General features: G+C 39.0%; 1 protein-coding gene and 1 long non-coding RNA gene across 3 annotated transcripts in view; both read right to left on the reverse strand.

The window, feature by feature from the left end:
- The window catches only part of LOC108655100 (uncharacterized), a 134,317-nt gene that overhangs the window by 75,694 nt on the left and 31,616 nt on the right, over positions 1-27,007 (reverse strand). For both annotated transcript variants that reach the window (XR_016197164.1, XR_016197165.1), the window contains exon 2: positions 16,768-16,889. This is a non-coding gene — a long non-coding RNA (uncharacterized LOC108655100). The remainder of the gene's footprint in view (positions 1-16,767; positions 16,890-27,007) is intronic.
- Positions 20,842-21,161, reverse strand: LOC108655098 (uncharacterized). Its single transcript, XM_018106807.2, is given in 2 exon segments — positions 20,842-21,025; positions 21,027-21,161. Coding segments are annotated over 2 exon segments (264 nt in total). The 5' UTR covers positions 21,107-21,161.

Below are 27,007 nucleotides of genomic sequence, written 5' to 3' on the forward strand. Positions count from 1 at the left end.
GATAAGGGCGAAACAAATTTTGTTTTCTTTTGGTCCACGCCAATCAGTTAGCAGCACTTGAAGTTACATCAAATCGTTGGCCATTGTGGCACGTCTTGCGCTATAATTGGACGCCATTGTTGGCACAACACACCGACACACTCACACACACACACACATTTATACTTATAGCTGAGGCATTTTTCAGCTGTACGCCAATTATATTTCAGCATTCTTTGTAAGCCTTGGCACTTGGCAGTTTTGCAGTTTGCTTTCTGTCAACATTTTATTCAACGCGCCGCCGTTCATTTCGCCAGCAAACATGTTGCACTCAAGCACGCAGGCACACACACACATACACACACACACTCATACAAACACCCACTCTCGCACATTCCCATTCAATTCGCCATTCTTAAAGGCCAAAAAACTTTTGCTGAAAATCAAATGCATTGAACATTGCCGACGTCGTCGCGCGCTTTGCCAAAGAACCGAGCGCCAAAAACTTTTGTGGCCACCAAAGTTTTTCGGGCAAAATCAAATGAACCTCGAGTGAATTTCGCCTTGCAACGAGCAGGGGGAGGCGGTCGCCGTGAGACGTGTAGCAGCCGGTAAGGAGCGTAAAAGTAAAACATTGAACTGCAAAAGTAATGGAGAAATTTCAACAGGAATTGCACATACACCCAAATACACGCACATACACACACTCGCACACAAGCTGACTCTGGGGCCTGGTCATGCGGCGGCCTTTGAGCTCGGGCAAAAAAAAAAAAAAAACAACTTTCCATTTATACACTAACCAAAGGCATTTGAATTGTGAATTGGAGTACGAAATCTTTTTGAAGAGGGGCGTATAGAGGCCTATAAAACAGAGCAATAATGATGATATTGATGAAGACTGATGATTGACGTAGCTAGCTTGGAGGGTAAGTATAGAGCGAGCAAGGATATTGGCTATCAGCTAGCACGATTAGCACATTGTCATTGTCATTGTCATTGTCATTCTCATTCTCATTGTCATTGTCATTGTCATTGTCATTGTCATTGTCATTGTCACTGTCATTGTCATTGTCATTGTCATTGTCATTGTCATTGTCATTGTCATTGTCATTGTCATTGTCATTGTCATTGTCATTGTCATTGTCATTGTCATTGTCATTGTCATTGTCATTGTCATTGTCATTGTCATTGTCATTGTCATTGTCATTGTCATTGTCATTGTCATTGTCATTGTCATTGTCATTGTCATTGTCATTGTCATTGTCATTGTCATTGTCATTGTCATTGTCATTGTCATTGTCATTGTCATTGTCATTGTCATTGTCATTGTCATTGTCATTGTCATTGTCATTGTCATTGTCATTGTCATTGTCATTGTCATTGTCGTTGTCATTGTCATTGTCATTGTCATTGTCATTGTTATTGTTATTGTCATTGTCATCATTTTGAATATTCATTTTACTATTATTAAAAGTTACTAGAAGTTTTCGTAGTTTCACTGCTCCATTGTAAGAGTATAAAAACCTTCGACTATTTGAAAGTTTCTCCTCTCTCTCACTCTCTCTCTCTCTCTCAATTCCTCGATTGCTTTCGCTCTCTCACACAAGCTGTTTGAAAATTCGCAAAATTGGCTGTTGACAGCCCCCCATTGGAGTGTGTCGAAAGACTTCGACATCTGGGAGATTGAAAACTTTGCAATTTTTTTCGTTCTATTTTCGATTTGCTGTTTTGATTAAAAACTTTTTGCTTTCCTTTGAAAACTGAGCGGCGCAACGTTAACTACGGCCATGAACACGCCATAACTGGCATATAAACGTTTACTAATTTTTAACCAACACTTAAAAAACTCTATAACAATTTGCCCATAAATCAACAATGCAACAAATTTTATGGGCCACGTTTAAAACTCCGGCGCCAACGCCAAAGCCAATTTATGCCAAGTGCTTAAAATTGTTAATAATCGAATTTTCTACAGCATTAACTTTAATGATTTGACATTGAGGCGAATGAGATTATCAAATTTATTGCGTTAAAATAAATGCAACAGCACATAATAGAGAGTAAGGATAAAGGAATTTATATTATTTCAAAATTCTTGTCGTTGTTTTTGGGGCCACAAAATCTATCAAAATTTCGCAAATTAACAAAATTGTTTCTGGCCCAGCTAGCACATTTGGCTATCAGATGAAAAATTAGGCAAATGCTGCCAGACATAAATTAGAGCTGGCTGAAGGCAAGGATTCCCAGAGGCTAGACATGCATGAGTATTAATATACGTATGTATATATGCATATGTATATGTGTGTTTGCTGTGTGTGCCTGCAGACAATTTATATCAATTTTGATTGAGTTTAATGCACTCTAATGTCGCAATAGAAACATTCGATAATTCAATAACAATCTCATCATGGCATTCCCTAATAACTAATACAATGAAGGCTTACATTCAACATTGATATATGATTTCAATTTTTGATATATTTTTTATATTCTTTATTCTGCTTTCATTCTCTTTCCATAAGTCTGGGCTTTGAGAAGAGACTTTGAGTTAAGGTTTCAACTAATAAGAGAGACTACTGATATGAAGCATGGAGTACGTAATACGATATAGATTATCTCATATATAGTACTAAGGTATGATTTAGCTCATTGAGTATTGAGAGAAATTCCATATCGATGTAAGGAGCAGATTTATGGCTTAGGAATTTATTTCAAAACTTTGCACAGTTGAACAATTAAAAATTAAATACATGATGCTAATATCTTCTTCAGACAACTTTACTCTGGCCACTCGCACAATGTCTCAGACAGACAGCAAACAAGAGGCTTTTAACTTTTGTAATCCTCTTTATATTTGATATTTTATTTATCACACTTAGCTAAACTATAAGTAGAACTCAAACTTGAGCCGAAGCAGCAGCTAAAACTTGACGCTTAGGAATGTTAAGCAAACAGCATCCTGGCACTCCAATTGCCTGAATAGCAGCTGCAGCTGCCTCTGCTGCCTTGGCAAGGCTTTCAATCAATGTGGCCAACAAATAAGTATAAGCATATATTATTCTTGCATATGTCTGCCAAATCGTAGCACTCGAATTTCAATTGCCAATGTGCTTGGCTCGCATCAATCAAAGTTCAAATGCCAAAAGTGCATACAATAAATTGTAAATAACTTGCAATAACTGTAATCAACACACACACACTCAAAGTGGGGGAGGACAAAGCCTGGCATTAAGCAAACAGAACGCAAAACAATCATTCAAATGGTGCACACATTGCGCATACGCTCCGTGAACAAATACACACACACACACACACACACACGCGGGCGCGCGGAGATATAGTCAAAGCTCTCTCAAGTGTATGCTGAAGGTGGCATTAAGCTGTCGCTGTCATGTACTCCGTGCTGCTGCCAGAAATTATTGTGCATTTGTGGAAATCTATGCCACGTGGGCGTGTCCCAACGCCCAGCTGCACATTTGCGGTAATTGATTGGAAAACATCGCGACGAACGACTCAGCCAACCAACCAACCAAACCCAACCACCAACTGCCGACAGCCAACTGCGAAGTGCGCCGAGTGATGAGTGCAGTGGGCGGAGGGCAGGGGGCAAAGTGCCGATGGCCACCCACTGGCTGTGGCAATTGTTTAAAAGCTTTGTTTTTTAATATGCTAAGCCCGTGGTGGGTGTCTGCAATCGGGTAGATTAGCTATGCGCGAGCGTAACTGAGTAACAGAAAGGCTTAAGCTAAAGGTTTATTCTTATATTCATTTTCGTTTGTATATCATCTAAGACTTTGTTATTCTCGACTTTGTCATTCTAGATCTTGATATTCGAGTCTCTGTGCTTCTAGTCCCTTCTCCTTTATGGCTTGCTCTTCTATCTCCTGAATTTCTACCCCCTGTACTTCCAGGCATTGCATTTCTTGGACGACTCCTTTTATACCGTGTCCATTTAGATCTTGATCGCCTAGGCCCGGTCTTTCTATGCCTTGAAATTTGAACTGCTTTTCTTCTAGGTCTTCTTAGGCCAGCCCCTGATATTCTAGGTCATGTGATTCTAAGCTCCAGCCATCAGGGCCCAGTTCTTCTAGACCCTGAATTTCTAGACCATATCCGTCTTGGTCCTGATCTTCTAGATCCTGATATTCTAGGCCCGGTCTTTGCATACCCTTAAATTTTAACTGATTTTCTTCTAAGTCTTCTAAGGTCAGCCCTTTATATCCTGACCTTCTAAGACCTGATATTCTAAGCCATGTGATTCTAAGCTCCAGCCATGAAGTCCCAACGCTTCTATACCCTGAATTTTTAGACCATATCCGTCTAGTCCCTGTGCTGCTAGGACGTTGGCCTCTAAATTTTTCTGGCTTATCTATTTCTTATTTGTCTCTGTCTCCTCCTGTCAATCATCTTTTAATGAATACCTTCTTCTCATATGATTTTCTATATGTTCTCTTATGTTTGTAATTGTTTATAATCTCTTCTTTCTACGCGTTTGCCTTAATCGGTCTGCTCGCGGTCTTTTCTATTTATTCCCTCGTGTGATCCTCATTGCCTTTTTCTTCTAACTTTGTGGCCCGCTATTTCAGTTCCAATCTCTCATATTTAATGCAGTTATCCCTCATTTATAATTCACATCTACAGAGTATTTTATTGAATTGCAAACGTATTTCACCATCTCTATAAAGGCTTTGCGACTTATATACATTCAGAAGCCCGACAACTTGAACAACTTTACATAACAATGCAAAGGCAAGTTGCGCAAGAAAAGGAAATTAGAGAGCTAAGCACGATGTAGAAACGCAGACGTAATAGTTGAAGCTGGATGCACATGGGTGTGAAGATGTAGAAGCCCTAGGAATCTTAAAGCTCAGTATATAAGCACAGAAAAGCAATATGAAACAAGTAACGATTCAGCTCCTCAGCATAGACGGGATATCTGCACGTCAATCACGCCCCGTAGCTGTGCTCTCGTTTACATATATTTTTGTTTTGCAAAATATTTTATCCGCAATATGCTACACTGTTTGTGTGGCAAAAGTTTTGCGGCAGGAAAAATGCGCGTATCTCGTGTTTAGCACTTCATATTTATTACCTGTCGAGTGCACTCAAATCAGTTGCACTCGCTGCCAGCCTGTTTACGAGAAAGGCAAGCAACAGAAAGAGAGCGAAAGAGAGAGAGAGAGAGAGAGAGAGGGGGTGAGAGTGAGAGTGAGAGAGAGGCGAGCGCCTCTTGCTGGTCAGTCGGCAAAAGTTTTTACCCCTCACAGCGTTTTGATAAGCATAATTGATGATGCAACCGTGCACAGCATTGGCAAAAAGGCAAAACAATAACAATAACAAGCGCCAGCTACAGCTGCACGCCATAAAATAAAGCCAAAAGCCATTTACGTGGTTGCACCCGTCCTCCCATCGTCCCGCCGCTTGACCCCTGATCGTGGCCCCAGAAGAAATATTTTTGCACATATTTTATAGCACATTTGTGTATTGAGCGCAAGTGCTGAAAAAAAGTTATCATCAATGGCTTGTGGGTAACTGAAAGGCGAGTGCATCATCACGTTCCTGTAATTCACTCAAACACACACACACACACACACACATGCACACTCTCGGACAGCACGAGTAGCACTTGAAGGTCGACCAGAAGAGCAAAATAAAAGTGCAAAATTGTTGTTACTGAAAAAACACACACACACACAAGTTTAATTTTTATTTTCGCTGGGATAATTAAAAAGTTAGCCACATATGCAACTGCTCTCGCCTGTATTGCTGCTGCTATTGCCAAAAGTAAAAGTGGAAAGTATTCTTTAATACGATGAAGCGCAACCCTGAGCGACCATGAATATATAAATTGAGTAGAGCATAAGTATTTATTATGGGTTTTGGCTTGAACAGAACGCTGGATTTTAATTAAGAGATGAGAGATAAACAAAGTTGGCTTTGCGTGTGCTGCAACTGGTCAAGCAGAGCGTGAGGCGAGTGAGAAAGACAGGGTGTGAGAGGGAGAGAGTGAGAAATAGAGAAAGAGGGAGAGAGAGTTATAAGGATATCCAGAGAGAAATCACTAGAGGTGTGAGAGGTAGAAAGAGAGAAAAGAAGGAGAAGACAGAGAGTGAGATAGAACGCGAAGAGCGAGGAGAGAAGGTTATGATCAGAGGATGAGAAGATGAGGAGAAAAATTAAAAAGAAAGAGAGAGAAGGAGACATAAGCCAGCTAGAGATAATGAAAGGGAGAGGAGACGAATACAGGCGATATAATGAGTTGAAGAGAGAGAGCTAGATACAATTGAGAAAGAGAATGAGAGAACGGAAATATCAGATATCCAGATAGTCAGATAATGGAGAACAAAGCAAGAGCAAGTAGGAAAGAGGTAGAGATATTATGATATTGACAAGGAGAAATAGTGAAACAGAGTAAGTGAGAGAAATAGGGAAGGCATATATGAAGAGGAAGATAGTGTGAAAGAGAGAGAGAGAGAGAGAAGATAAGGCATATATGAAGAAGTATCTACAAGAGAAAGAGAGATCAAGAGAGATGGGAAGCTACGCAGCCAAAGAAAGCGAGAGAGCTAAATAAGGAAAAAAAATCATATATAATGATATATATAATAATGATATAAGATAATGACTGATACATAGAGAACAAAAGAGAGTTAAACAGAGACAGCCAGAGCTGATGAGCAGCATTCCTTTAGGCTACATTTTGTTAAACCTTTTAATATTCGCAATATAACAAAAGAAGCTTATCTCGACATGATTACCTTAATGCAACATGGACCTCCCGGAGTGGAGTGGAGTGTCTTCGGCAGCTTGCCTCATTTTCAATGGGCCGAGTGAATGGCCCACTTACTTCCTAGCCAAATGCTTAGCCGGAATACTGCCAGCAATCTATGTGCATATATATTGCAAAACATATTTACCGAAATGGATTGCTATGTAATTGACATGATTTACCTGAACTCTGATAATCATCTACTGATGGCCATTAAAGCTTAATGAACTCATTATTGGGCCGAGCCAAACTAAGGCCCCATACTGTGTTGCCAAACTTGACCTTATAGCCTAATATTTAATTAATATATACATATATTTACTGAACTGCATAAATATTGCTGCAAGACTGCCAAATACAAAACAATTAAACCGAAAGCAATTGCTGCCCAATGCATTGGCCATGGCAATGCAAATAGCCTGGCATACATCAAGGCGCTCCCCAAAGATGGTAATGCGATCCATTTGAGTTGAGCAGCGGATGCATTTATGCAAATACATGCACGAATATACATATATATAGAATATATGGATGTGTATATTTGTGTACAACAGTTACCTAATATTCAATTCTCATTAGAGCAAAGCACACAGCAGAGGCAGCTGCAGCTGCAGCCTTGAACATGCCTGTGACATGTGTGTGTGTGTGTGTGTGCGCAGGTTAAATCGAAATCATTAATTTTAATGAACAGGATATTGTAGGTGCATCACATTCGGGAATATGCAACGGAAAACCAACATGCACACACACACACACACACACGCACACATGCAGACATCTAGCTGACATGCTGCCAACTAATGAGCGTCTCTTGGGTGAACGCTGCTTGCATATCGCTGTGCCACACATAATTGACGCGCTCAACATCAATGTCACTGCGAGCGTGTGTGCATGTGTGCGTGTGTGCATGTGTGTGTGGATGAGCCCAGGCAGCCACGACATTTGACATTTGTAATGACCTTGCCAAAGCCAAGTCAAGTCAAGCTTAGCCTGGCTAAATGCAAATGGCCAATAAAGGGTTTTCGGCCTACGACAAAGGGCGCTTACACTCGGCTTACATGCAGTCTGGCATGCCTGACTGGCTGGCTGGCTGGCTGCCTGACTGGCTGGCTTGGCCAATTTGCAGTCATTGAACCAAGCACTGGCTGAATGCTGCCTCCAGCTCTTGAGTGCTCATTATGAAAAACAAACACTGCCTTTTCTTATTTTCACTTATTTTTCAGTTTTCCCCCACTCTGCTTTTCCGGTTCTGTTGCACGTGTTTGTTATGCAAACAAGCTGAGAGCTGCACGACGACGACGACAGAGCAAGGAAGCCTTCGACATGCGGCACTTATAATTTGTTACAGTACGTGCAAATAAACAACAATAACAACGATTTTTACAAGTGTGCGAGTGTGTGTGTGTGTATGTGTGTGTGTGTACAAGTGGCTGGCTGAGCTGATGGACACAGTCCAAAGTAGCCAACGGCGCTTGCATGCAACTTTTATCAAATGCTTTGTGACATGCAAGGGGCTCAGTTTCTCTGCCACTGCCTCTCTCTCTCTCGCTCTCTCTCTCTCTCTCTTTCACACATGAAATCAAATATGCAAAAGAGTATGCACACACACACACAGATATACACACATGCATTGGCGTTTCGAATTTCCGCTTCCGGCTATTTTAATATTATAAGCAAAGGCATTTTATGCTGAGCGCAGCAGCAGCTGACGGGCAAAAAGTTGAAGTCGGAGTCGAAATTGGAGTCTGTCATTTGCCAAGATATCGCAAGCATGTATGTACACATACATATTTATGCATATATGTATATATATATATATATATATATATATATATATATATATGTGTACATACACATCCGAGGTAAGGTAAGGTAGGTAAGAAATATGCTTGTGCAAGCAAAAAACATAAGAAAATCATTGAAGCCTTATTAAGCATATGTATATAAAAATCAAGTGAGAAGACACAGCAGAAAGCGGGCATATCGACTTGAAGATATTCTGTAGACGAATGCCCTTATCTTGTTGACAAGCTTGCAGTTCATTTGAGAAAGTAATTAAACTGCATTGCTAAACTGATTAAGTGAACTGTAAGCATAAACATTTACTGAGTTAGTTCAGCGAATGTGAATGTGAAGTAGTTCCTTTTATGAACAATTAGTTCTTTTAATTATTCAGCTGCTCATAAGCGATAAGATCTCATAAATTATTCAACTGCTGATGAAGGACTTCTCCTCCTTAAGAGCTATTAGAATGAAACTGAATAAACTCGTTTTTGATCGAACCGTTCGTTGAATCGATCATACTATTCATAAAAGCAATAGCTCAAACGAACTAATCAGTTACGAATAGCATCATAAAGTTGTTCATAGACAACTAGTTCCTTTGAGCTATTAAAGTGCTATGAATTGAATCGTTGCTTTAGGTTTTTTTCTGATTATTGAGAGTTATTGAGCTGCCTTTGATTCTCCAGATTCTCCACAGGTAAGCTATAAGTTCCTTTGAGTTTTTCTTGAATCGTTCCTTTGAGCTGCCAAAGTGCTTCCGAATAGTTTCATTCTTTATGGCTGATTGATTTATTTATTTTGGTATTCAGCAGTCTATGAACGACTCGTTCTATTGAACAATTTCGATGCTTAAGAAGCATTTATTCGATTCAACTATTCAATAATCGAACCCTAGCATACCCCACTCAGCAACTCTCCACCAGGGTATGCCACACAAAATTCGCTTTGTCCTTCGTTTATGTTATGATTTCTTCTTTTCTTTTCTTTAGCTTCATTTTTGCGCACTTTTTTCGTTTTCGCATTTAAATTAATAGGCCGCTGGGCATTTGTGTTTCATTTGCGCATAAAATACGCTGCACTTGAGTGGCAATATGCCACGCCCTCGAACGATGTCACTGCCACGCCCCGCGCGCTTGCTGGCCCACCTACCCCAATCCCGACCTTAATTACAAATGTGAACTTTGCTTTTATGCTTGACGGAAAAATCCACTTTGCCGTGATATCCGGACTTTGAGAGCGACGTAAAATTAAACAGCAGCACTTAAAACTTAAAAAAAAGTAAGAGCAAATAAGAGTATTTTATGATGACTGACTGCCAAATACCCGTCTATGGCATGAAAATAGCTCAAAATTGATTGTTTTGTGAATATATTGGGACATATCTTGATGGCTTATGGATAGAGCTGAGAAGCTCAGCAAGGACCTAACAGCATTGCCAAGCTCTAAGATTATGAGCTGAAGTCACTTTGAGGATATATAGTGAAATGACTTTACAAAAGGTATATGCATCATTTTTATTGCAGGATTATATACGGACCAATTGTAGCTGGAGCTCTAGACTTTTAATTTCAGTATTTATTCTCCTTTGCTCCATTCTATCTTGCTTCTCTTCTAAGTTCCTTCCGTACCTCCATCTTTCCACCTATTCAATATCCTTCCATCCTTTCATTCCATTTTATATACTTATTACCTTCCTTAGTTCCTACCTCTCTTCCATCCTGGATCATAGCTTACGGTCGCCCACATGAGTAAATCTTATAAATCTACTTAAATATTCTCGATTTTCCATTCCCAATTCCTTCCTACCTCCATCATACCTTTTCTTCTATCTCCCGCCTTCAAGTGGGCGTATTTTAAAACTCTTAAACCTCAATCAGACAATGATTCACTCGAGTACATTGACTTCAATATCCAAATCTCCAACTTAAATAATCATTCAAGTTCATATAGAACAGAAGCCAGTATACTCTCTTTATGAATGTCTTGAGCGCGCATAAAAACTTCGCGAAAAGTAGTTGAAAATTCATTGCAGCGGCTTTCGCAGCGCCGCGCTGTTGCAGTCAAAGATTTATGGGCGCAGGCGACGCGACGTCCAGCCGTGCGGCTTGGTGTGCCACGGCATGGCCAGGCAAGGCAGCCGCACTCGTATGTGGCACGTAGTTGAGGTGTTAAATTTGCCATTTGCATAATTGATAAAGTTAGGACGCAGGGAGGTGAGGCAGCAGCAGCAGCAGGAGCAGGTGCAAGAGCAGGAGCCGGTGCAGGAGAGGGCAGGTGTCTTAAACTGTCCAAATGGTTAGTTGGCAAACGATGCCGCTAGATGGCGCCACAGTGCTTAGCATGCTGATTTCTGACCCATGTCGGATGTCCGCATGTCATTTCCATTGCCTGCCAAGAGGACGAACCGAACGAAGGCACGAACAGACGGACGGACGGACGAACCAAAGGCTCTTGATAGTTTTACTTTTTTGCATTTTGCCGCATAATTCAGATTTGAGCCATTATGGGCCACGAACTTCCGCCCTTACCTGTATCTGTAACTGTATTTTGTGGCGGTATTGGTGTCCTTTCTGTGTGTGTGTGTGTGTTTGTGTGTCTGTTGGCATGCGGCGAGTGCATAAATTCTTGGCCGTAGTTACTCACGTAGCGACTGCAGCAATTGCTGAGTCAACCAAACTGGCCCTGGACATTGAGCTGCTTTCTTTAAACTTTTGATTTAGTGCCGAGTCGCAGTTTAAGTTGCACTTAAAAAACTACGCCCCAATGGCAAAAGGTCTTGACTTTTATGCCCCACTCTGAATGAGAATTTCTCTGTTCTGCTCTTTCTCTTTCTCTTTCCTTTATTATTTGCTGCATTGTTCAGCCGGCAAGCGACCCAAGTGAGCGAGTGCTCAACTATTTACAAAGGAAATCAAATTCCACTTTTTATATATGTCATAAAAATCGGGTCACACAGCTGAATACCTAACATACGACCAGCATAAACAGATAAAGGGAGCGAGATGGAGAGAAAACGCGAAAGCTTTACAAATCTCCTCAATCGACCAAAATCCTCTCGAAATGTAGGTAACAAGAAGAAACCTTTTGATACAAAGCTTAATTAGCAAAGTGCGTAACACGAGTTCAGGTTCATTTTGTTTTTTTTAATCCTTTGAACAACTGCGCGTTAATTAGACTAATTACCCAATAAACGGGAAATGGGCGCCAGCTGACAGCGAGACGAAATGAAAAAATAGATTCTAAAACAAAATACAAAGCACTACAGCAAATGGGATGGCGACTGCGAAGAAATATATATATATAGAGAGAAAAGAAGAAGAGCAAGTACAGAAGCAAAAGCAAAAGCAAACGCAAAAGAATGCTCCCAAATGAGTCATCAACACAATTCATCATCTTTCTCTCTGACTTGTCTCTGAGGTTCGCCTGTCTGCGAGACCAAGTTTACTCGCTTTATTTATGAGCTTTTTGGCATGGGCGTGGGCGTGGGCGTGGCCGGGGCGTGTCCACAGAAGGCATTAAAATAAACTGTTTATGTTGGAATATTAAGCGCTTGACAGCAGCATCTCAGGAGCCACGCATCTAGCGCAGAGCAAATCACATAAAACACCCGAAAATTGTGACCGAGCTTGTGGCTTAAATTGGCCAAGCGATAGCGCTTGAGTACGATGGGCAGCTTAACAACTTTAGGTGGAGAAAATCAAATAAGGATTATGTAGATTTTGGCAGCACCTCTAGTCATAACTACAAGCTACCTTTATCATAGCTGAAAGGCCAAAGGAAGTCGATTTACTTTCCGTTTGAGTATAACAGAATATAACACCTTCTAACTGGGTTTACTTCTTTATTTAACTCTGTTTTTTGACAATATAACAATATATAAAGCAATATTAGAGCAATATGTGGTAGTATAACAGATAGTATAACAGGTAGTATAACAGATTAAGCAACACAGTACAACAGCTACACATTATGGAGCACAATATGACAGCTTAAACTGATTTGTTCACCACATATTAGAGTATAACAGAATATGACAGTTTACATCGAGCAATATATCAGTCAGTTACAATGCTTAAGACTGTATAATAATATGGTGTGGCCGACAACAAACTGTCCTGAACAATATATAACAGTATAGCGAAATATAACAGTGGAAATTACTTTAGAGCTAACTATGAAATATAACTCGAAAGACAAAGTATAAACCCTTCTTTGTATTGCACAATATAACAGTCATAGCACAGATTAAAAACTTAAAATAACAAATAACATATTTTTCTATTAGGTAAATAATCTAAATTCATTTCACACAAAGCCACTTAATTCACACAATCTAATACCATAAATACCATACTTATATAACAAGTTATAGCTCAAAGCCCCCTCATAGCCACATTATATCACTTGCCAACATAAAGCAACTCAAATTAATGGATTACAAAACTTTCCAACAAAAAGCTATATAATATAATATATAATACGACAATAAATTAACAAATCCCAACATATATAACACATTATAGCACAATATAACAAACTAAGACCATCGAAAAAATAATAAAAAAATATCCTCTATATATATAACACATCATAACACAATCCAACATCTAAGCGCCTTACTGAACTCGCACAAACTTATAATTGCGATCCACAAAAAATTGTCTCTGAAAATTTCCACGGCACGAAACATCAAAGTTGTCTAGCCAACCCAGCCGAAAGAGACCAATGAACTTAAATAATACAGAAAGAAAATGCAAAAAACTTTTAATTAAAATCTATTTATGGAAAATTGACGCAATAGACTACACCTGTATACACACGTACACCTCTATAAGAAAGACTGTGACAACAAATGGAGCGCCTGCTTGGCCGTAACCTCTTACCATATAAGGTTAAGTTAGTTGACTCCGCTTCATTTGCGGCTCACACATGTCGCATGGAAATTTATCAAAATACAGTTAGCAGCGCCGCCGCCAGTGTTGGCTAACGATACAGTTTTTGGCTTGCTTGGGTTGGGTTTTTTTGCTGCGTGCCGACGCCTAATAAACTTGATGCGTCAAGTGAGAAATTATGCTGACTGCTCAAATGTATGCAATAAAAATTTTTCAGCTCACGCACACACTTGATGGCTGCCCGCATGATGGCCGCCATGGTGACGCGAGCTGTGTGAGAAATTGCCATCAGCAGGAGGTGGCGGGCGTTCGGCTGTCGTGGGCGTGGCATATTGTGTTGGCTTATATTTTGTTTTGTTTTGTTACTGTTGCTGCTGGCTAAAAGTTATTAATTTGCTCAGTCGGACTGACTTTATTTCGATGAAGCAACGCGACCATATTGACTAGGCCAGAGAGAGGAAGGGAGAGAGTGGGCGGGAGTGAGTGAGAGAGTAGCAGTAGCTGCAGCGTGTGCAATGCGGCGCACAATTTTCATAGTTAATCTGCTTGGAATTTAATTTGCTGCTGATTGATTACAAGCGATTTGGTGTAATGTCCCCAAAGGACGTAGCTTTGGCTTCGCTCGTTTCGTTTCGTTTCGTTTCGTTTTCCTTTGACTTGACTTGGCCGGACGCTGCTCCAGCTGGTTCTGCTCATTGTTATGGCACTTGTGCGCCATTTGACTTTTAAGCTGCCACGCCCACTGGCCAACGTTCACTGTGCTTGATTGAATGCTTTTTTCGGGCGCCCTGGGCTGGACTGAAATGAAATTTATTTGCTTGTTCAACTCCATTGAATATGTGCAAAATCTTTGTTAGCTTGTTAAGTGCAGCATGATAAGTGCGCCAGCCTGTCTCACTTCCCCCTTCTCTCTCTCTCTCTCACTCAGTTCAAGTTTCGCCCCATCTCTGTCTTTTACTGCCACTCTGTCTGCCTGCATTTCTTGCTGCATTTCGTTTAATGACAACGCTCGAAATTAAATTCCTAACTGCGCTTTTGCTTGGCTGCCTTCACTACCTCTCTCTGTCTCTCTCCCGCTCTCTTTCTCTTGCCCTCTGTTTTTGCTAGCTTTGGCCCCTATTAATTTATTGTCTTGAAATCTAAGGGCATTTATACTTATCTTAAAGTTTGCCAACTTCTTGTCATTCAAGCCCTGCCTTTTATTGAGTTATTTCCTTGGCAAAGAAATGAATTTATCGACGCTGCCAACTGCATTTATCTCACTCTCTCTCTCTCTCCCTAGCTCTGCCTTTCTAGTGATTCAGTTTTTTTGTTTCATATAAATTAGCCAAGAAACTTTAAACTATTCGCATAATTCCAACTATTTCTTGCGCTTGATATAAATGAGCTGTTACATTTGCCAATTCGACATTTGATTAATGTCGGCATTTTAATGCTTCGGGGACCAAAAGTGGTCATAAAACCGGAAATTAGAATACATAAAAGCGGGCACTAAACCTGCCCCAACTGGAAATTCCCATGTTAAACATATACACACACATATACACATATATACTTTTTATGATTCTGTTGTCATCATTGTTGGATAACAATCTCGCACAAGTTGATAAAGCAAACAACATTTTTAATTGCTATTGGTGTGCGCGTGAGCCTCAAGGATTCGAGGTGTGTCCCTTTGCTCTCTCTCTCTCTCTCTCTCTCTCTCTCTTCCACCCTATGCCCTTCTATAAGCATTATCGGCTGCTCTTGTGGCTTGCGCGAATACAAAGCAAATGGTTTCGCCTTTCATCAGTTGGAAATGGGGTTAAGAAAAATATAATTTTAATATATAAAATGCTTAATTGCGGCATCAATAAACCTGACTTAAATTACAAAGTGTTACGAAAAATCGAAAAGCGAGTATTTACACAACTTTATATATAGCATTAAGTACTCATAAATATTTATTTATAGTAGATTGGTAAACTTTAAGACCAACTCAATTCCAATTGGCGCATAGTCAACTTTTGAGTTTAATTTGGCATTCCACTCAAATTCACTGAATTCAATCTTTACAGAGAGATTCGCGGAAAGGATTTTAATTTTTCATTCAGAGCTTCGAGCGAAAAGAGCTTTATTAAATCATTTTTCACCTATTTTACACAATTACACAAAACACAAATTTCCTGTAAAATTTTTACGACCAGATGTTAAATTTTACGGTACTTAAATATTAAGCCGCAGGCATTGATCAATCTCTTGGAGTTGAATGAAATGTGAAACAGCTGGTATGAAAATGTGCTGAACTTGAATTCATATAAGTAAGCCAAAAATTTATTAGGTATAGAGAAAGTGTGTCCTTGGCTAAAGGAATCCTGCCTATATTAAACATAGATATTTCCCTTCCACATCCCACATAAGAAAATTGTCAACATTTGCTATTCTCATTAAGTGAACAACATGGGGGAATCTCTCTCTCTTTCTCTCTCCCTCTCTCTCTCTCTCTCGCTCTCTCTCGCTCTTTCTCAAATATAACTGCCTCAGCTTTTATAAACAATATTTCACAGTCAAATCGAACTGATGTGCAAAAGATTTCACATTTCACATGCAACGGCGGAGCTTTGAGTCCATGCACGCGTTGATGATTGTGAATCGAAGTGTTGGAAGTGTCTGGCAGAGAGGCAAAGTATGTTAAAAAAAAGCACTGGTCTCTGTCGAGTGCAGCAAACAAGGCGTCTGATTATCGTACCCAGAGCAGAGTGTGTGGATAAAGCGAAACTGTGCGAGAAATGTTCGCTTTGTGCATCATTTTGTCGCTTGGGGATGCATTGCAAAATGTGCAGCCAAAGAGAGGTGATGATGACGTTCACTAAGATGATGATGATGAAGCTAGAGGTAACTGAGGCGAATGCTTGCCTTGTAACTGGGCAAAATTGCTAGCAGGATAAAGAACAAGGATACAAATCGATTGCCAGTTAGCTTCTGCAGCAGACAGTTGCCGAGCAGCCGAGTTGTCGGTGAGCTGGAATCGGTTTGCCGCCAGGCTTTATTGACAGTCGAATGCGTGTTGCTAGCAGCACATTGCGTATACGCAACGTGCAGCAGCTACCTATCGAACAGAGAATGCAGCAATATCTACGGCATCCACAGCATATTTGCATGCGGTCTACTCAGCTCTGCATATAACTAGATAAAAAAAATAGAGCTTAGACTACGATAAGTAACTGGCATCAATCTGCGCCAACAAAAGAGAGCGAGAAATCTCTTACTCTCTCTCTATATCATACTCTCTATTCCTATATATATATATATATATATATGCATGTATGCAGCAAAGGCATATCGCATGCACTAATTACGTACCCATTGAGGTCGCACGTCCAGCTAGCCAATCAAGTCTGTTTGCCCAGCTACAAAGGTAGATTTCAAGGCAACAGCAGGCAGCGGCTGCAGCTTTGCGGCTTTTGTGGTCAGCAAAACTCTTTCTGCAAAAAAAGAGAAAAAAAAATACGAGAAATAGGGCTAAAAAACGAGGCAGCAAAATCAAAGCAACAAAAAAAAAAGGAATATGAAATCAAAAATTAAGCAAGCGCCAAGCTTTTGAATTGCACTGCTCTATATAAATGCTATGCATATCTATATAAAGTCCATAGTATATACACATACATATATACATATATACACTTCTATTTGTGTGATCAAAGTGACTGCGTTTATATGGCAGCCATGCAAAATGCAATAAACATGAATTTCATAGCCGCTGCTATTAAACGAACCATGCATTTTTTTTCTGCTTCAGGGGCAGGGGATGTTGGCTAGCTTAGGGGGCGTGTCAGGCAGTGAAGCAAGAGAGAAAAAAAGCTAGAGAAAGTGAGAGACAGTTGAGCGAGCTCGACAGATAGATATCCTCGAGCCTGACTAGAGCTTAGGTTGAAGGCTCTACCAGCTGAAGCTCTAATGAAGTTTAGCAGAACATCATAATGATATAACATAATGTGTGTGAATGTCCAAATTTCAACTACTAAATACAGTAGACTCCCGATAATTCCAAATGGTAAGGGGATTCATTTCTTTCGATTTACACAGAAATTCAAACTATCGATAATAATTGAGAACCAATTTCTTTAAAGCGGATAGAATCTTGTTCGATTCATAACGATTTTCGCTTCAGCAGGCTACGAACTATCGATACTCGATTGGATATGCAGTATTTTATATAAAAGTCGATAAAAATCGAATATATTCGTACTCTATTCAGTCTAGTCCATACTTGAACTTGAAGTTCCCAACTCCAAGAGGCAATCGACTACAAATGTTGCCTAACTCAGCATGTCAAGCTAATATCGATTAGTTATTATCGTTAGTAAGATTATGTATGAACTATTAAACAGCAATATGATAAGCCTGTTAGGCAATACATATACGTATTTGAATGTAGTCTAAGCGAATGCTTGGCCAGAGTCAGCTCGCTCGTCCTACCACATCATCCTGAACAGCTTCCTATATCCTTTGTCGCTTCTGTCCCGCCTCCTGCCGCCCATTACACACAGAATTATGCCACCCATTACACGCACAGACAATAGGGTATCGAAACGCAGCTGAGTGCCGAGCTTTGTTGTCCATTTACGTCAACAATTTCATTGAAGGCAGCGCACAGAGCAGCTGCAGCAGCAGGAGTAGCAGCAATAGCTAACTGCAACTGCAGCAGCAGCAACGCCTCCTACTCCTGCTGCTGCTGCTAGCTGCCAGTTCTGCTTCTATTTGCCAAGTAGTTTCAGATAGATACATAGATAAAATTGAACTGGGATTTGGGGATTGCACAAAAGTAACTGAGCAAATTTTAGCAAGCAGCTAGTTTTGAGCTTTGAGCGCAGCACGTTGGCTAAAAACCAAGCAAATTGAATGCTGATACAGCAACAGCAACAACAACACACCAAAGACATGCAGCTGCCATTGTGTGTGCGTGTGTGTGTTTGTGTTTGTGTGTGTTAAGTGCGTTCAATTTAAAGCGCGACGCGCCATAAAACAACGTCAATGCAAGTGCAATTAAAGGCAGCACAAGAAATGCAGTTGCTGCTGCTCCTGTTTGCTGCTGCTGCTCCTGCTGCTGCTGCTGCTGCTGCTGCTGTTTGCTGCTGCTACTGCAATTTACAACAACAGGAAATTGCATGTGGCACTCGACGCTAATTCACACCGGAAAAGCAACGATGCACACAAGCTGATGTCCGCGCAAAGAGACAGACGGAGACAGAGAGAGAGACAGAGTCAGAGAGAGAGAGAGAGAACAAAGGACATCTTATTCAAGCTGGCATTGTCCATGAACTGCACGTTCACTGGGGCAAATACACTCACACACACAGCTCACACATATATCCTCTCTCTCTCTCACACACATGCATACATAAATTGCAATCTACACGCGCAACGTTTTCATTTATTAATAATGCATTTGCTCTCGTGGGGTCTACGTTTTCGCTTGGCTCCTTGGACGCCGTTTCACAAGCGCTTTCCTTTGCTTTCCCTTTTTGGTTTTCCTCTTTTTTCTGTGTGTATTTTCATTGGAGATTTGCAGCTGAGCCGCCGCTGCACCGTCGCCGCAGCCACATTCATTTGGCTGCAGCTGCAGCTGCAACTGCTTAAATCTTCATTAGTCCAGATTTCAAGTTTCAAATTAGCGCAGATTTTAGTTCGCCCCACTTTGTTCTTTTCGCACGGCGCACACGTTTCGGTGTGCGGTTTGGCCAGTGTTGACTAACGCTAATTAGCGTTGCAGCAAGGTAACTCTGCTGGCCAACCAACAGACAGAGAGCGAGAGAGAGAGAGAGAGAGAGAGAGAGAGCTCTAAATCACTGAGGAACAAAGCATATAAATAAATGAAAATCAAATAAAATGAATTACGTTTTATTGATTTTTTTCTCGTCGAGATTTGTTTGCTCAAATCGTTTTTGTTTATAGCATTTATTGCAAATTTATATTTAAATGCAGTCATTTATTTATATGACCAGAAAATTACATGCAAAATTCATTAGGCACTTCCGCCAGTTACACAAACAAAATGAAATGCCAAATGAAATATTTGAGCGTAATAAAATATTAAATACTTGCACTTAATATTCAAATGCATTTCTTTTGCAAATCTGATTTCTGTTAATGATGACAAACAGATATTTAAATATTAACTAAAGCAAAGCATTTGACAGCTCAACAGAACTAAGTATAATAATGAATTAAAAAATTTATAATAATAATAAATAAGTTTTAATATTTTAGTAAAGAAAATCTTTAAGTAATAAACTGCCAAGGATTCAAGACAATAGTATATTATTATAAAATGTAATAAAATTGATCTCATATTATAAAATATAGCAAAACTGTTAGTAAAATTCAATACAATTTTTATTTTAGATTAAATAATTTGAGATATATCGTGAAAAATAAAAACGATTTTTATATATGTGCCAAATTAAGATACATTAATCCTTTTTGTAACTAAATATATAATATAAATTTCCATTCATCTCACTCAACTATGATATATACATAGTTGTACTAAATTTTAGAACAATATCGATAACAGCTCAAGTAAAATAGCTCTCAAAAAATCTCAAGAGCATAACATATGAGAGATATCTATAAATGAATGTAATTTTGAATATACTATAACACTTTACTTTGTATACTGTACTCTGATTTACACTATATACACCCCTTATAATCTATGTACCCTGTCAAATATCAGCCTAAAGTTGCTTCAGTCAATTACGCGTGGAATATCGCTTGATGGAAATTGTTCGATTGCATATAGCAAAGGCAACTCGTGCTGCAGGCAAATAAATTATTTGTTTCGTGCATTTGACATTTATGCGAGCAAGAGAGCAGGAGGAGCAGTAGAAGGCGGCGAATAGAATGCAGCAAGCGCGAGCTAACCAACTGCCCACAAATAGGTGGCCAGCCACACACACACACACAAACACGCGCACACTCTGTCTCTCACACACACAGAGAATGTGTCACGGGTCACACACACAAATACAAAAAATTGAAAAGTGCGAACAAACCAAATAAATTGTACGCCCTCAAGGTGAGGCAGCTACAAAGATTTATTGTGCTCGCCGGCTTATCAATGCAAAAACAATTTTGACAGCTCTCTAAATTACAATAGTTATGCTACAATACATACACATATAGATATACTATATATATCTACCATCGGCTTTGGTTTTGCAGCTCTTTTGTTCTCTGTCAACTTAATCTGCTTGCGGCTGTTTATGCCGCTTTTCACTTTTCGCCTTGATAAACACATAATGAGAGAACAGAGCAAAAGGAATGAAAAGAAAAATATAAAAAAAAAATAGAATAAGCAACGACTATTTCACACACTGCCAAATGAATCAGAGCCGCAACTAATCCCATTTCAGTGCTCTATGATATTCTTTTCTACTGATATTTTTGGCCTGAATAATATGAGTGGATGCGATTCAATTTCATGTCAAATAATGCCCGCTGCACAAATTGTTTATTTTGCAAGCGAACGAGTGTGTCTGTGTGCGTGTGTGTGTGTGTGCGTGTGTGTGCTTGTATATTTTTTAATACTTTGCATTTCACTTTTATTTCGGTTTGTGCCAATCGATGGCATTAGTGGAAAATCAATTGAGCGATGGCAGCAATCAAAACCGTAAGCCATGAAACCAAAACCGCACATCAGTTTATATAGCAATGCGTGGGTGTCTGTCTGTGTGCGAGTGTGTGCGAGTGTGTGTGTGTGTGTGTGTGTGGGTGGCACAGCAGTCTCTGTGTGTGTTTGCCTTTCAGCTTAAATTGCCTTTGACAGCTTGAAATATACGATTTTTATTCAATCTAACAGCAGTTCGGCTCCAACACAAATTACGCATACGCCCCGCTTGACCGAGCCAAGTTTTTTCAAGCTCCATTCATCATAAATGCTGCGCCTCGCATTTTATTAGCTTGAAAAGCGAAATTAAACGCCATTACAATTAATTAATTATGCACTTTCGATTGCGGCATTGCGGCATTGCGTCCCAGGCTAATTTCAATCTTTTCGCATTTCTCATGCAATACACGGCATTTGCATTAAGCATTTGTTTTATTTACATTTCTGCTTTGTTATGCCCGCCCAGCGAGTGAGCGGGTATATTGGTTTTGCTGGAGAGTGCGTAAAGTCTTTGTATTGCTCTAAAGTATTTTGATTGTTTGAAATAACTAGAGAGTTGGTATATCGAATCTTATTAGATCGATATATACACATAGGTCTATCGATATCTTTCGTTACTTCACTATTCTTACTCAACAAGAATGCCATTGGGAGAGAAGATAGAGAATTATAGAGAGATATACATATGTGTAGTAGAGGTATATGTATTAGAAGAGTAGAGAATAGCACATTAGTTAACTATCAATGCCTGTATATCGAACTATAAGTCTATCGGATATTAACCTAATGTTATCTTTGATTGGCAGAGAATATAGAGAACTATAGATAGATATGTATATGTATAGTGTAAGAAAAAGACTTAGAAAAGCAAAGCAGATGAGTTAACAATCTACGCCTGTATATCGAACTATAAATCTATCGAATATTAACTGAATGTTATCTTAGATTGGCATTAGCAGAGAATATAGAGAATTATAGATAGATATGTATATGTATAGTGAAGAAAAAGACTTAGAAAAGCATAGCAGATGAGTTAACTATCGATGCCTGTATATGGAATTATAAATCTATCGAATATTAAGCGAATGTTACCTTTGATTACTGTTGAGTTTCTATAGAAATAGGTTCGAGCTAGAGTTATAGATCCCTCATTCAGTCCTGGTATATAGCAACCTCTATTATCATACAACTCTACTCTTATTTTCCACCATAAGCGCGCATCGCGCAGTCAGTTAAGCTCCACAACAACATTCCTAGCTCCTTACTGCTTGTTGTTGTTGTTTTTGTCGCTTTTTTATCACTTTTCTTTTTATTAGCTCGGTCGCATTTGCCTTTCAGGTAGCAGTTGCTGTTGCCGCTTTTCTTGTTGTTGTTGTTGTTGTCATGTACTAAATTACGTGCAACTATTTTTTAATGTGTAGCTCGCTTTGTTTTGTAGTATTTTTTTTTCTTTTCGGCTTTTTTTTTTTTTTTTGGTGAAAATTCTCACTGCGTATCGCACAAAATTTATCACTTTCATTTGACTGGGTTCCAAAAAGGTAAATAACATTGCGCCCATAAATTGACTGGGCGACATATAGAAAAGGAAAGCTCTGTGCAACTGGGCAGACTTTTTGGCATAAAACCAACGGCCAGCCATGCTCGTTAAGAAAGGTTAATGAACTGAAATTTTGATATACAAATGAGAGAAATAGATGCGAGCAGCTGATATTATCTATAGAGCTGCGGTCAGTCATGGCAGCGATGGAAACAGACAGCAACTAGATATATGTGGAGGGTATTATATATATTAAATTGTAGACAATACTAAAAACAACTTATATATTTAAGATAATAAAGAATAAAGAACAAATTGACTTATTTCAAGCCTCAATTTCAATCTCATTAACCTCTCAAAATTATCTGTTTATAAAATTAAAATAAGGAAATATGTAATTCGTAGAAAAGCAAATAAATTGTCTAAAACTAGGAATTTCCGAATATGTCTCATATTTATAGAGTATATAATATTTCTATTATAAGTACCTAAGCTGCCTTCACACATTTCCAAGAAATTTCATCTGAGAACTGTTCCCTTGGTCAACGAAAACACAGCAAAAATCAATAAAGCATAAAGGCGCTAAAAATAACGTAAGCACATTATAATACCTCCAGCTTTTATAGTAAACTTATTAAAAATTATTTTCACGCATAATGAACTTTCATTAAGAAGCTATTAAAAATGTTCTAAAAGCAAATGAAAAATGAGAAAAAAGAATATAAAAAATTTCAACAAAATAAAACAAATAAAAAATAAATATAAAAAACTAGTATTTAGTTTTATCTAGAGTCAGTTTTCACAGCAGGCTGTTAATATGGTTTATGGCATATTAATATAAAATGCAAAACACGTTTTGCGAAAACCAGAACAGAACATGATATGTATGTAAATATAATATTACATATATATAAATATACATATATATATATAGTATGTGTGTGTGTAGAGTTTTAAGCCCTAACAAAACTAAACATGTTATACGCGCACTTAACATTAATTTCACTTTCTTTTACGAACACACACACATACACGCTTAATAGCAACAGAAGAAAGGCAGCGAAAGAAGATATAGACACACATACACATATATAGATATAGATATATATGAGTGTGTATAAACACGCTTGATATCAACATAATTAGTCACGTAGTTGTTATGTTTGTTTTAATGTGACGACCAAGGCGTTCATAATGCGGCATAAACATTATGTGAGTCGCAGTAGCAGCAGCAGCAGCAACAGCAGTAGAAGAAGAAGCAGCAGCTGCTGCAGATGCGTAAAGCATCAAGCTGAGACTACAATGAAATAAATAAACTAGTGAGATTACTTTAAGCTGGAGTGAATGACTAAGAGATACCCAAAAGCCGCGCTCAAAAACGGTTTGCTGTTAATAGCATAACATGGCAATGTTATTGTTAATGTTATCCCACATTAACAATAATTATCCGATTGAATAAAATGCTAAAGTCTTCTCATACAGAATCTGTTATAAAATGCATACTAATATAAGCAGGAGTAGACTACCATTCCGTAAGTGTCCTAAGGAGAATAATAGCGTGAGCAAAAAATAAGGAATACAAGAATGATATCTAACAAAAGTAATTTTTAAACGGATTTACTAGACTTTATGAGGCCTTAAGGCAGTAAGTAGACTTACTCAACGCAGCAAATAAGAAAAATGAATATTTCTTAGAATTTGTAGTTAACTCTATATAGCTCTTTGAGTGTGTTTGCTATTCTACATAAGCTGAAGTTCTATAATAATGTTTTTGTAATGAATTTCATAAAACTATTTAAAAACTATCAATGATAATCATCAAACTTCAGCAAGCCCTTCTCTAGAAGATATATACAAAATCTATCATACATAATACATAATAATCTATCTAGTTTCTAGTCTAGGTCCAGTCAAAGATCTCTAAATTCTTAGATATTCAGGTAAGTTCTAAAAACACTCTTGGTAATCTATTAATTTTGGAAATATAACTAACTTGAGCTGCGTTTTCTATAGGTAAAACTATTTGTTCAAGACATCAGTTCTCCGACATTCGTTAGCTTCAAGTCCAATTTCAAAGATGAACTAGTTCACCATATATATTTAGGCAGACAAAGGCATAATCTAGCTTAATTCGTCTCAGTAATCTGCTATGACTCCTGCTCTTCCCACCATTATAGACCCACACACAACTCCCCATTGTTTACAGAGTACAGGGTATATGCAAAAACTAATTGCTTAAATGTTATAAAACAAATAAATTAGCCATAAAGATGTTTTCCAGCTATAAATAGACAAGAGCCAGAGAAATGTGTCTGCTGCTGTCGAAGCTGCAAAAGAAAACCAAAAGTTGGCAACAAATAGCAAAAACATGACGTTTTTGATTTTACTTTCGACGGCATTTAAAGTGGCCAAAAGAATGCTGAACCAGCCCAGCTCAGCGCGTCTCGCGTTGACCAACTAAATTAAATGCATTTTCATAATTCATAATTAATTTTATGACTCGACAATAATATTTGAAATTATTTGATTTTTTTTGTTGTCTTTATGGCAGTGTGCAAAAAGCAGCTTTCAGTGTTGTTAATCGCTGCGAGAGAATATTTTGCATTATTATTAACGAGTAGAGAAGAAGAAGAGGCAGACGAAAAAAATGTATTTCATTGCGTTGATTATCTTTATAATTATGCGAGACACTTTTAGAACAATGCGCGAGAGCTGTGGGAAAAAATGCGGCGCTAACTAGACAAGAAAAAACCAAATATATGTATATGAAAATATAAAAAATGAATTTATAAAATATTTAAGCCCACAACAGATTGCGATCTAGGCGCTATACAAATGTCAAGTAAAGGGGAAAAAAATTAAAATGTAAAAAGATTTATGCAGTCGCATAGCCACAGAACTTTCACAGCAGCTGTGAGTGAGGCAGACAGAGAGAGAGAGAGAGAGAAAGAGAGAGGGGGGCAGAGAGAGGTCTGCTACGTGAGACGCATGCGCATGCGTCTGGTGCCCTAACAATTGCTCAAGTCAACGGCGCATCTTTTGCCGCTTTATGCCGAAAGTAAAATTAACTGCATTTCGCTACAGCAAGGCGTCGGAACTCTGTGTGGGCGTGGCATTGCTGACTGTTGCTTTGTTGGCTTTGCATGCGCATGACAACGCGACTCGACGCGACTCGGGCACGTAATTTGTGTCGCTTGAAGCCAAAAGGCAAGCAGCAACGGAACTTGAACTATCCAACAGAAAACAACAACAAAATCAAAAGCGAATGTTAGTTATGAATATGAGTTCCAGTCTGTATGTATGTGTGTGTGTGTGTGTGTGTGTGCGAGAACTACTACTGCTGACCTTGCGCTAGAAACATGTGTATTTTGTGGCTGGAAGTCAACAACTCATCGCACTTCGTGTTGCTTCTTCTTCACTTTACAGTTGGCGTTTTTTTTTTTAGTTTTGGGTTTTTTTTTCTTGTTGATTTCAAATGGGCGAAAGCTTGAATGCCATTTTTGGTGGTTTTCACCCACGGTCGTCAAATGTGGCTTGGTGCTAAGCGATGAAAGCGCCGCTGACATTCAGCTCGCTGGCCATTCATCAAGTGCTGCAATTGAAATGCCCAACGCATTTTGACTTAGAAAACATCGCACACAATAATCTAAAGCAAAGCGAAGAGCGACGCGAGAGTGCAAGCTACGCCTCCGCTTGACTAAAAGATAATCTGCTTAGGCAAACGGCGGAAGCAGCAGGGAAATGAACGAGCAAAGGTAGAGCCTAGCTAAAGCTAATAGTGGAAAGGTAAAGAGAATTCAATTAGGGAGACTAAATGGAGCATTTACTTAAATGGAAGTATGAATCTTTAGTTAAGTGACAGAGGGAGAGAGGGAGAGAGAGAGAGAGAGAGAGAGAAAGAGAGAGATAGGAGATATATAGAAATACATAGAAATACAGAGATAGACGGAGGAAGAGGACCAGAAAAGAACTAGAGTATTGAGAGAGAGAGAGAAAGAGAGAAAGAGAGAGATAGGAGATATATAGAAATACAAAGAAATACAGAGATAGACGGAGGAAGAGGACCAGAAAAGGACTAAAACATTGACAGAGAGAGAGAGAGAGGATTAGAGAGACGCATAGACAGAAACTGATACAAAGAGGCAGGCCGAGATTGAGTTAGAGCGAGGAGGAGAGATATACAACACGAGACTGAGAAGTAGACAGAAATGAAGGAAGGAAAGGCTGAAAGAGACAGCAAGAATAAGAGATAATGAGAGAGAGAGAGATAGCCACTAAAAGACAAAGAGACATACAAAATGATATGGAGGGAGAAGGAGGACGGGAGAAAGAAAGCCGAGATGGAGACTAAAAGACAGACATGGAAAAAGAGAGAGAGAGAGAGAAAAAAAAGA

Source organism: Drosophila navojoa, chromosome 5 (assembly GCF_054131105.1).
Source record: "Drosophila navojoa isolate 15081-1374.11 chromosome 5, UAZ_NAV_1.0, whole genome shotgun sequence".
NCBI classification, from domain to species: Eukaryota; Metazoa; Arthropoda; class Insecta; order Diptera; family Drosophilidae; genus Drosophila; species Drosophila navojoa.